Source organism: Monopterus albus, unplaced genomic scaffold (assembly GCF_001952655.1).
Source record: "Monopterus albus unplaced genomic scaffold, M_albus_1.0 scaffold10.1, whole genome shotgun sequence".
In the NCBI taxonomy this organism is placed as follows: domain Eukaryota; kingdom Metazoa; phylum Chordata; class Actinopteri; order Synbranchiformes; family Synbranchidae; genus Monopterus; species Monopterus albus.
In genome coordinates, this window is record NW_018127890.1 from 2,672,100 (window position 1) to 2,683,897 (window position 11,798).

At 40.2% G+C, this 11,798-nt stretch overlaps 3 protein-coding genes across 3 annotated transcripts in view; all 3 read right to left on the bottom strand.

Moving 5' to 3' along the window:
- Positions 1–417: 417 nt before the first annotated feature.
- On the bottom strand, positions 418–4,200 carry sec11a (SEC11 homolog A, signal peptidase complex subunit). Its single transcript, XM_020589803.1, has 6 exons — positions 3,929–4,200; positions 3,393–3,502; positions 2,349–2,498; positions 1,445–1,564; positions 915–972; positions 418–824 (listed from the first exon to the last, which is right to left on the bottom strand). The coding sequence occupies exons 1-6, from the start codon at positions 3,977–3,979 to the stop codon at positions 774–776; spliced, it is 540 nt and encodes a 179-aa protein (XP_020445459.1). The 5' UTR covers positions 3,980–4,200; the 3' UTR covers positions 418–773.
- Positions 4,201–9,460: 5,260 nt separating this feature from the next.
- LOC109954562 (alpha-protein kinase 3-like) lies at positions 9,461–10,645 on the bottom strand. The gene is made up of 3 exons (XM_020589975.1): positions 10,494–10,645; positions 10,068–10,116; positions 9,461–9,948 (listed from the first exon to the last, which is right to left on the bottom strand). Exons 1-3 carry the CDS (start codon positions 10,603–10,605, stop codon positions 9,633–9,635), a joined length of 477 nt encoding a protein of 158 aa, XP_020445631.1. The 5' UTR covers positions 10,606–10,645; the 3' UTR covers positions 9,461–9,632.
- LOC109954494 (alpha-protein kinase 3-like) overlaps positions 10,609–11,798 on the bottom strand; it is a gene marked incomplete at its 3' end in the record, with an annotated part of 10,382 nt that continues 9,192 nt past the window's right edge. The window contains exons 7-11 of the mRNA XM_020589851.1: positions 11,552–11,679; positions 11,420–11,455; positions 11,060–11,334; positions 10,798–10,886; positions 10,609–10,711 (exon numbers count right to left, since the gene is read on the bottom strand). Of these exons, the coding sequence (XP_020445507.1) occupies positions 10,609–10,711; positions 10,798–10,886; positions 11,060–11,334; positions 11,420–11,455; positions 11,552–11,679 (631 nt within the window). The remainder of the gene's footprint in view (positions 10,712–10,797; positions 10,887–11,059; positions 11,335–11,419; positions 11,456–11,551; positions 11,680–11,798) is intronic.

Sequence of the window (11,798 nt, forward strand, 5' to 3'; positions counted from 1 at the left end):
CAGCCTGCTCCTGTGAGAAAGCTGTCAAACAAACCACTGCACCAGTTCATTCAGAAAATGTGAGCCACAAATTATTTTCGGCAGCGCCTGCAAACTCACTCTAACTGTAGTCAGTACTGATCTCATACATTTGGATGTTTTTCTTTACAAATAAAAAAAAAACATCACATATTTTTACTAATTTACTATTAAATGACATAGCTCAACTTAATGTAGGATTAGTAACACTGCTTTTACTGCTCTCTTTAAATAAAAACAATGTCTTTCACTTGCTCCAACAGATCCTAGACAGAGGACAGGCCAACTTTTATGTGAATGAATGTGATTCTGTACATTAATTTAAAAACACGGCAGTGGTCACAATAAACAGTCCACTTTCAAGACAAGGACCTAAAACAATCCACAGCGGACGGTAACTAGATTTCATATTTAACATCTTTAATATTCAGTCGTGATAAAATACTTAACATATCTTTTTCCAAACACAATGATTCAACAGGAAGGAAACAAGAATTTGTCTTTTAAGAATGTTCCATCACATTTTGAGGATTACAAATAAAGATGGACTTCAAACTGAATCTGGTCTAGTTCCCTCACAAAAATACTTTTAAAGCTTGGATAAACACCCCATCCACATTTCTACAAAATGTTCAAATAAATGGTACAAAAAGCCAGTTGAGTTTGACAAAATCTAACTTAATTTTGTTTTGAAAGGCATGACTGAGGTTTCCTGGACGTAACTGATCCTTCTCCAGTTCAGAGGCCTGGGCGCTTCACTCCCGATGGACCAGCACAAACAAACCCAGCAAGAAGAGAACAGCATACTGCAGAGTGAAAACAGGAGATGTAACCAACAGAAAGCAACCCAGGAACGTTGGTCAGCTGGAACTAGAGAACAGGGTCAACACACTCACTTTGAACTTGGGGTAGTCATTCATGAGGATGGTCACAATTCCAATGTATGGCACAAACCTGGAGATAAGAATAGTCACCGTCAAAAAAAATGACAAATGCAGTTAATGCATAAATGCAGTCTAGTTACAAACATCAGTTTAAGATTCTATGTAACTTTTCTCTAGAAACTGCTTGTCACCCTCCTGGACTGTCTGTGATAAAAATCCACTTGATTTAAAACTCTTGTTTGCACATGGGATCAGACATTAAAGTAAAACTAGAAAGTCCTGCTGGAAATAACGGTGAACCATGTCAATATAACTCAAGACTCAAGTGTAGCAGCAACGACCATGCAACATATTCATCAGTCGATTAACAGCCTCACAACAAGAAGGATCCAGGTTCAATCTAAACACACCTTCTCTGCTAGACGTCAGAAACATCTCACTGATGCTTGTGACCTCTGCTACACAGCAGATCAGGTTCATCTGTATTAAAAGTGTTATTGATATATCTTCAGTATTGAGGCCTTTTAGGCCAAAGTACTCACCCCCTAGCTCGTCCCACCACATCTTTTTTCTCCAGCCAGTGTTGGCCCTGCTTGTACAGTCCTCTGTCATCCACTGCATTGTTGTCCCCTTTGGTCAAAAACTTAATGTCTCCATTTTCCCTGTAGACAAAGTATCAGCATGATGTTAGGTCCCAATATTCACAGCGTCCTCTATTTGAATACACTAATGCTGGGTCCAGACTACATTATATTTTTTTCCCTTTTAAGATGGTCACTGTGTCAGACTACATGATTATAGAGTCATAAACTCTTGCTGTAACTTGGTAAGGGATATGACAGACCACACTTTGGTGCCTGGCAGATCACAGCCTGCCGTCTTTCACAACTTCTGTACAGGAGGTGCCGGCAGCTGGGAGAACGTAAATGCAAAATGCTATCTGAAGCCAAGTGTGTGATACTGGCTGTCAAGAGGCTTGAGAACTTCTGTCATTAAGAGCTGACGCCACAATTGTCAGCAAGAGACTTGGTTGTTTATGACCAAATTACAAACTGGCTACATGACCACGTGTCGTCCCACCTCCTGTGTGCTCTGCCCAGGTGAGTATTTCCAGCAGGGGACAACGCGTCTGACATGGACTACCTCCTGTGGTGTGCTATATGTATGAAAGGGCAACTCTGGACAAAGTCTGGATCTGATGGTACAGACATTGTCTGGAGTTCATGTGTGGAAACGGCTACTGACAGACTGAAATAAAATGACTGGTCATCCTGTGTGACACCCATTTTCAGTCCTGACGTCCCACAACTGTTGGGGCGCTCTGTTGTTGGGGTTAATTCATGTTTTCTGAACTGGGTGTAAAGTGTGAAATCACACAGGCTTCTCTGAGCATTTCTGCATTACTTTTCAACACAAACCAATACTACAAAAGGCATTCTTTCATACTTTTCATGAATCTTCAGTACTCTGTGTACTATTGGGATCTCTCTGCCTTCTATCCTGAAGACAACGATCTCTCCGACTCTGATGGGGTCCTCTACCCGGTTGGTCAGAAACAACAGGTCTCCTCTGTGGAAAGCTGGCTCCATACTCCCACTGAAGTGAACATTGGATACACACAATCAAAATGAGTTAGCATCACTAAGATCACTAGGTCATTCCCACTCTGACAGCAGCTATCTGAACCTTTAAGAGCAATGACCCATAACTTATAGAGGGGAGGTGTGTTTTTTTTTAAAACAGCTGTAGGGTTGACTTTCTTAAAATTGGAAAACAGGAAACAAAGTTCAACAGCAAATCTTAATACTTGCAAGGCCCCAAGAGATGTTGACAACTACTTTCAACACAACTGCTCAACCAAAAAACCCACCTGTGTTAAGGACATCCCTTCATGTACCTACCAGGGGTTAAATAAGATTTATATGTGACATTACTTATACCTAAAAGGTAATACAACAACACTAAATGAATATTCAGTCAAAAGAATGACTTCCCTGAAAGATCTGGCAAAAATAATTGCAGGGAGTGACAAGCATCTGATCGATATTTCTCACTGCAACAGCCAACTGTATATTACTTGCTGTTCATAAACGCTACTGTAGCAACAGCCATGGATGAGAGGATTCATTATCACACAGCTAAGCTAAACAAAACTTCAGCATTTGTGCACATAAAGAATCAAAAGGTGATTCTGTGAATGCTGTGCTATAGTAAGATCCTGTTTCATGCAACTGTGCATGAATACTGCTGTATCCACTTAGGAGCTTGCAGAAAAAAAAGATGTGTTTCATGCTTTTTTCTTTTTAACTGTTTAGGTTAAAAGTTATAGTGTTCAGTTCATTCTTGGTACACTCGTCCTGGTTTTGCTCACAGCTGTGTGCACTAAAATGCATGCCAGGTAAAGAATGAGCTGAACACCAGGACATCAGACACATTTACCTTCATTACCCAGGACAAGAATCAAAAGCCCAGGACAGGTGACTAACTTACCTGAGCACAACAACAATGGGACTCTCACTGCCAGTGACAACCATCAGCCCCTTCCAGATCATCAGCGCTGAGGAAACTATCATACCAAAGTTCAGCACCTGGTAATAGAGCTGGAAAGTGTTTCTATTAATAACCATATATCTATATATCTAACGTTATCAATGAGACCACTACAGGTATAAGGTAGCCCAGGACCAATTTAACTAACTCTTGGTTTGTGCTCATACATTTGATTTAACTGTTAAATCACTGGTGACTCACTAGTAAGAACAGCTTTAGCTGACTGTATACTAGCAATACTGGAGAAAAATGAGGGAAATTGCTAGCTACACAGAAGTCAACTGTACTGTTTGACAAGGTTTCATTGTAGATTTTATGCTGCTGGATAAGGGAGAACCTTTGTGTGTCGCTAACAAATGACAGACACGCTGCAGCGATATAAAGCGATCGGCGGCTAGTTAACGTTAGCTCTGGGGTGCGAGACGATTCAAAGAGGTAGTAGTATCTACACAGGAAACTGCCGTCCGGATACCTACCTGCCGCTTATTCATACGACGAACATCGTCAAGAAAATCTAAAGATAACATTGTTGCAAATAAGACTGTGGAAAGCAAAAGTAAACGTGTCTAAATCACATTAAAACGTTAAAAGAAACGAACATATGGATGCACAGTCAAACCGTGAAACTCGCATCCGCAACTTCCGGGTGCGCACAAGCGGAAGTCCCGCCCTCGCTGTGAGCACTGGGTTGAGTTGTCAGCTCAGGATACGAGAGGGAGGGAGCAAAGAATCGGGACTCAGCTACTTGTGTCTGTTCGAAAAATAGCCTGATACACACGGGTGGCAAATCAAAAGATACCCCAGAATAAATGAGCGGTAATTTAAAAATAATACAGGGGTCACCGACTAATCTGCACATTATTCTTTGGATTATTTGATTTATCTTTTTATTCACAGAAGGTCAAACACTGGGACCAGCCAAAAAAATCTGAATTAGAATCAGAATCTGCTTTATTGGCCAGGTGTGTCCGACACACGAGGAATTAGACTCTGGTACATCGGCTCTCAATGTGTATGTACATATCCCCATGCAAGGCGCAAGTAAACAGTAAACCATCTTAAGGCTGTGTAATATAACAAAATAAGCTGTGTTAACAAGCAACAAGCAGGGCAAACAATGCAAAATAAGAAGTATAAACAGGCAGTAAACAATGCAGCCAAATGAATTGAGGCTTGTAATCAGTGATGTAGTTATGATCATAAACTGAACAACCACCAATAAAACAATCACTCTGCCTTAATAATGTTTTACATATTAATGGGTACTATTATACATTGTTAAATCAAATGCTTCAAATAAAATATGTGAGAATTTACTTTCCACTACAACCTTAATTGACTCCTGGACTATCTCCTAAACAAGACTGTAATAATCTAACGCACCCCCCCCCACCACACACACACACACACACACACACACACACACACACTTCAAAGATATTTTCATCACCAGTGATTATTAACTGCTATCTTTAATTTGCACCGCATCTCATTTCCTAGAGGAAGTATGTTTGATTGAGTCAGTGATAACAGAATTAGTGAGCACACAGTGGCTGTGTTTTGGTTGTTGACTCAGTGAGTGGGGATTATCAGTGTCACCTCACGTGTGTTTGAGTCACTGATTGATTATTAAAAATTCAGGTTTCATGTAGACCTTTATGTGACTCATATTTTATTGTGTTTTAGTCCCCACAATGTATAGAACTTCATTTTAACTTCTCTCTGGACTCCATGTTTTACTGAGTTGCGTGTTGTTTCTTCCTGATGCAGTGTGATTCAGCAGCACTGTTTAGTTTTCCTGTGACACACTGTCAGCAGAGACACACAGTGACTCAGGCTATGTCCTGCTAACATGATGCTTTGGAAATGTACCTTATCATAAAATGTAACCCAAAAGATTTAAATGCCAAAAGTTAGGTTTAATAACTGTAATAATTCTTGTCATGTAACACAAAATTAATCCTGAACAGCGTCAATGATAAAAGTTTATGTTACTGTCATAGTATTATATTCATTTTTTGAGCTGATGCTGTGAAAACCTTTCTGAAGCTGCTCGAGGTTTCCCACAATGCTTTGTGAATATGAATGTTCCTAGATGTAAATATTATTAAAGATACCTGTTGACACAGAGGTGGCTGTAATGAAACATATCTTTAATTCAGCCAATTTGTTTCTGTTTACCAGCGTATTGTTTGCTCACCTTCTTGTCCTCCTCAGCATCTGACAAGGGGATCACACCGCTCTGTGTTGGACAGCCATTCTTGTGCATATGCACATACAGTATTTAGGCAACACTGATTTTATTCAGATTTAGCCTTTAAATTCTCCCATGAGAGGAAATGAGGTGATATGCATCAGAAGGTCATTATTTCATAGTCAGCAAAAGCTGGCTGTGATAAGGCAGATTAGCTCAGCACTGACAGTCAACTCAGCGATGGCACCGAGACCAGGTGCACCCACAGACTTTTGTCAAAATAGAGATAAAACTTTTTCAAATGCCAGCTCGTCTGTGGCATTTAGGAATGTGTGATCTTTTTCATATAATCTGCCCAAATGGTCTCGACTCCCCTGGCCCGCCACTGGTAAATGAGGTCAGACAAGTACAACAGTGTGAGGTCAGACTCACAGGCAGTCTCATGAGAGGATGCCACCCATTCTTCCATTTAACTTAATGAAATTTACTGACTGTACATCCCAAATGTATCACTGATGTTTGGTTGATTGTAAAGATATTCTTCTATGTCCTGGATTAGCCCTTTGACGCTTCTGTAGAGCAGTGTTTCTCCTTCTCTCCTACCTGTTAGGACAATCAAAATCATATGCAAACTAGATCTTTTGTGTGGAGCCTATTTTTACACATTGCCAGTGAATGAATGCAACTTGGTGCTGCAGATGTGTCTAACGTGCTAAAGGGTCTGAGTGCCAGAGTCTCATTATTTAAATGAAGGGCCAGTTACTGAAGTCCAAATTCTCATGCAAATTTCTACAGTTGAGGACTTAGAATTCTCTCATTTGCTGTGGCTTATCGTGGGCATTAATGCTGGGGTACAGTCAGAGCCACTCAGTGCAGCATGAAGAGCTGTGCCAGCGCATCTTTTCTCTGTAATTTTCCTGCTTCATTTGTAACTTGTTAGTCTAACGTCTTGGAAGAAATAGTAGGATTAAAGTATGTTTAACTATCTGACGTTACTGTTCTCAGACAAATGAGACTTTTTAAAAACAGATGACGTGAGCGTGATGAGCTACAGGATAATTTGAGTTAATTTCCAGAATGATATTTTTTCACTCAGCAACATTGTTGTGGATAATCTTTTACATACACCATAAATGCTTTTAATTTTGTTCAGATTGTGTGATGAATATGTGAGTTTTTGTAATTAAACAAAACACTTTATTGTGCTACAGTCCCTCTCTGTGTTCTCCTGTGCTTACTTTTCATTGCAAATTGAAAAACTGCCAATTCAATAACATTTAAACATATAAAAAGTCTAATAGCAGCAACATATAGAATTAACATGATTTTAACAACATCCCAGTTAAACCAAGCTGTCACACCAGTATCTCCACATACAGTGTTTGGTCAAATAAAAATACACACCATTTGAGGTAAACAGGCTTTTAATTTGCCTTAATTTCCATCCATGGATGCACTGAATGGTTAAACTAACAGTAGATGGCAGAAGTGTGTTGGGTCATTATAGGCTCAACCTGCTCTATGTTGATATCACACCACATCCCTCTGTTAGCTCTGCGGGTCATCATCCAGCCTACCAAACATGCCTGCTGAAAGGAGTAAGGACCAGAGCAGACCTGGTTCAGTATCCTGTGGACACAAGACAACACAGAACTAGTGGAGGAAACGCTACGAATTATTTAATGAGGCCAGATGTCAGTTTTTGTCAGTCCTGTTCCAGATACTGCTGTGTCTGTTCTCTTTTTTGCTCTCAGACTATTTCCCTCACTGAAAACTGGGAACACATCAGGAGTAATAAAAGTCGGTAAAAGGTAATGGTTAGAATTTTGCACAGTGCTCTGTAATCTTGTAAATACTAATGGTAAAAGTGGACATAACATGACAGCTTATGAAGCGGGTTCATTTTCACTGACGCACCTTCTACCTTTGTCCTGCTGCCGCCAGCCCTGACAGTCTGTAACAAACGTGGCCTGTGCCATGAAAACTTCACACATGACTGTCTGTCATCTCTTTGTCCGTCGACATTATCTAACACTCTCACGCTGCCAAGATACATCAGGAGTGACACCAAGGTAACACTGTTGTCAAGTCTACATGTATGTTCACAGCAAGCCTTCGCTTATATAAACAATGACTCACTAATGACCAAAATCACAAATGATTATCATGATGAAGTAGCCTTTCACCCTGTAAACACAGCCTGGCTGTTGGCAACACGTCATTCTCTCATGTCTGTGGAGGAATCTGATTTAACCCCCCGATCTGCTGTTAGCCAAACAACACCTCACAGAAACAGTCTCTTCTTTAGCTACAATTTATCTATTTTCTCATATTAGACATTCACAAAATGCTTCAACATGAAATGATGAATCTTGTAGGACGTTCATTTTAAATGTATGAGTTGCCTTGGTTCCAGATGATAAGAAAATTGCTCTGTAACTGTAGCTGTGCTGTTGTTTGGCCACAGCCTGACAGTGTCTCCTCAACTATTAGATGTATTGCATTAAATTTTGTACAGATATTCATGGTTAGAGCAATCATGAGGATGATATTTGTGGTTTTTAGTGATACACGTATTTGACAATTTAAAATCCTTCTCCTAACATACAAAGCCCTTAATGACAAGGCTCTATCACAAATAAACACTTTGACCTTTAAATACCTCATAGAGCTTTATAACTAAAGATATTCCCATCAGCCTCAGCGGGTTTAGTGCTAATTAACAAATGTGATCACGCTCCACTATGATGTGGCTACCTCTTTTTTCATGTCTGTAATCTAGTGTGTTTTTAATCTAGTTTCTCTATTATCTTATTCATTATTACTTTTAAGTATAGTCTGAGTGATATGCTTTCTTTTTTTCATGTCTCTTTTATGCCTGATTTATGAAACAGTATGCATTTCAGCCAACTGATGCTGTTTTTAAGTGTGCTTTATAAATAAACTGACATTGCTATAGTATAAGGATGCTACAGCAAAGTCAATCAGCTTTTCTAAAAACTCTGAAGTAGCTGACAAAATATAGGCTTCGTAAAAGTGTTGCTGTATTAAAATTGTCTTAGATAATCAGCCCAAATATGACAAGTCTCTTCATGACATGTCAGTACAATGACAGAAAGAAATGTGACGGAGTCCCCTCAGATAACTGGAGCTTCTGAGAGAACACTGGCATCCTTATCTATCCAGGTGATATTGAAAGCTGATGCCAGATAGACTGAATGGGATGATGTTCATTACTCACTCCATACTGTGCTCATTCTATTAAAAATGATAGATATTAACAAGCACACATCATGCACTTTCACAGCATCTCCAAATATACAAGGCCTAATTATACAGTACCCTTTATTTTACAGCCGGTTGCATTCAAAGGTGCAGTTTCTAAAAATGCAGTGCAATGTAAAATAGCAAGTAAACATGATAGGTTCCAGTAACAAAACCAAGCACCATCAGCCACTGTACAACAGTGTCATGTGAAGCTACATTTGTCCTGATATATTCCTGAAAAAGTTCTTTAAAACATGCAATATAAGCATGTATCCATATCATGTTTGTTTTTGTTTTAACTGACAAGAGAGATCACAAAAGACTATATTGTGTGCTCATACATTGAAAATTACAAATACGATACACAACATACAGTATAATGCCACTTCAGTCCAAAATTTTTAATGTCTCATATCCATGTAGTACAAACACACTAACGTGAGATTGGTGTTTGCAGTCTGTGACCAGTGGTACATGGACTGATAGGATACAAAGCCAGGAAAACTAATACTTATTATTACACGACAGCTTTAGCCCTAGGATTTGAACAACACTCCACAGCATGTGAGGGCTTCAATCCACAAGTGATCATGGCAAGAAACAAAGGGTAGCTGTTAAAATTAAACAGTTAAATCATCTCGTTCCCTGGTGTTTGAAGAGAACGAGGCCTTCCTGAGGACCTTCTGTGACTTCCGATGAGCCATTTAGAGATATTCACCCTATACTGTCTTATCAACTTTGGGAGCATCAGCAGCGTTTTGTGTGGTGGGGGTCTTTCTGCCATCTTGCTCAGCCTTCCGGGGCAGCCTGGGGCTGCCAGCAGCTTTCCGGCCAAGCTGGGGGCTGGAGGACCCAGCAGCCGTCTTGCGTTGAAGCAAAGGGCTCCTGGAGCCCTTGGGCTTTGCTGGTGTTGATAAGGCATCCATGACCTTTAGTGACCTCAGGCCAAGCAGACCACAGAAGTAGTTACACTGGTGCTGGGAGATAAAGTGCTCAAAAACTTTGGGGTTCCCTTCAAGAGAGAGACCTTGATGTCTGCAGCAACATACACAAAAACCAAATGTTACAGGTGTGATCAGGGTAAGTGTAAATTAGCTGTAAAATGAGTTTTCACTGTATAATTTACAGAAACAACACAACACAAATCTACTGACCCTGTAGATTTGACTGCAATCCCAACACTGGTGATCTTAGTGTCAACACCTGAAAAACAGCACCATGCAATGACTTGACTGTCGTGTTGCTCATTTTCAAACATGACACACCTGCGATCGTCACCACAGGAAAATATGAAGGATGGTAGAAGTTCTCAAAACACAGAACATGATGTGTAACAAATGGTGCATCGTGGAGGCGAAAGACTTTAACCTTTGGTAAATTTTTAGGCAGTTCTGCAAAAAACATTTTGTTGCTGTCACACGAAGGTAAGTGAAAGTGAGGTGTATAATTTGTCGACCAGTTCTGAGCCTCACAAACATTGTTCTTCAGTATGCTAGATTTTAACACAAACTCTGTAATTGTGAAACTTAAAGCAGCAGAGTAACTCTACAGTGCTGTGCTGAATTCAGGTGTAAGCCCACCTTCTAGCCGAGTGAGTAACAGATTGCCATTGGTCCACTGAAAGGTCCAGTGCTGCAAGGCACAGCATTTCTGCTCCAGTCCAGAGCCAGTTCTCATGTCTGTTCTGCCCATGTGATCCAGGACACAGTATTTCTGATAGACTCCTGTCAGATCAGCCTCCACTGTGGCATAGGGGACAGTGTTTGCTGGTCTGTAGATCAAGTAGACTGGAAGCACCCTGCGGAACAAAGATCCTCGTGACATATGACTATAGGACACCTCATGCTGTCAACTTTTGATGGAGTATAAGGTGTTGTTACTCACTCAAGAGTAGATCCAAAATTTTCAATGGCTCTTGCTTCTGCAGAGAATATTTTACAATATTCACGAGCCAAGTTGTGAATTTTACACTCCTGTGAACAAAACATTGGAGAACAGCCAGTAAAGATAAGCTCAGCCTGCACAGGTAAATGTACTGTCTTCATGTGATTAGTGCCAGTGAGGGTGGCAGGGATGGCACCTGACTGATCCACTTTAATGCAGATTGATTTGGATTTAAAAAGACATGATTAACATTTCTCCATACCTGTTTGATCATGTCCAGGTTTCTGTCTATAAGGCGGCTTTCTTCCTTGCCTCCATAGGCGATAGGGCTGCATGTTTTAATGATACATGTGTTACCAGACTCAAACACAGGCTCCAGACCATAGATGACTTTTGCCCGCCAGACTTTATGAGAACAGCCGTCACCAATATGAGATTCCTGTATCATTATACGGCCAAATAATTTGTTGCCCCAGACGCCAGAATCAGCCACACCTTTACTGAATATCAGGGGTGTCATTTCAATTTCTTCTCCAACTGCACAATAAGAACATGCAAAAGACTGTAAGGATGCCAGTAAGATAAAGCAGATAAGATTGGAACATTCGAAGTCTTCTCTTACCACAGAGGTCCTCATGTAGGGACATTCCCACCAAGACTGTGGGAGAAGAAACAGGATGAGACACATTGCAGCCAAATGATGAAGAGAAAATGTGCAACTCAGGCCAAATGTAAGAGGTAAAAGAGTACATACTGTCTGGACTGAGTAGTAAGTCTGTGGAGTCTGTCCCATATTCATTTGTAATTGAGCATCTGTAAACACCAGTGTCTTTGCATGATGCTTGAACAATGGCAAGATTGACCTGAGTTTCATCCCCTGCACTTGGAAACAAACAAACATTTAAGTAAAACTGTATATAGGTTTATCATTGTAAAAACAGTGTCCATTTAAGCCTGGCTGGAATAAGGGTAAAACTCTTCATCACTTTCATTTCATCATT

Excerpts from the sequence above, each read along its gene's own strand:
- sec11a (XM_020589803.1), bottom strand. The coding sequence starts at position 3,979 with ATGTTATCTTTAGATTTTCTTGACGATGTTCGTCGTATGAATAAGCGG. Across the intron at positions 2,499-3,392 it reads CCCATTGTTGTTGTGCTCAG|TGGGAGTATGGAGCCAGCTT; the intron begins GTAAGTTAGTCA and ends TGTTCACTTCAG. Across the intron at positions 973-1,444 it reads GTGGTGGGACGAGCTAGGGG|GTTTGTGCCATACATTGGAA; the intron begins GTGAGTACTTTG and ends TCTTATCTCCAG.
- LOC109954562 (XM_020589975.1), bottom strand. The coding sequence starts at position 10,605 with ATGGGCAGAACAGACATGAGAACTGGCTCTGGACTGGAGCAGAAATGC. Across the intron at positions 10,117-10,493 it reads GTTACTCACTCGGCTAGAAG|GTGTTGACACTAAGATCACC; the intron begins GTGGGCTTACAC and ends GCTGTTTTTCAG. Across the intron at positions 9,949-10,067 it reads ATTGCAGTCAAATCTACAGG|ACATCAAGGTCTCTCTCTTG; the intron begins GTCAGTAGATTT and ends ATGTTGCTGCAG.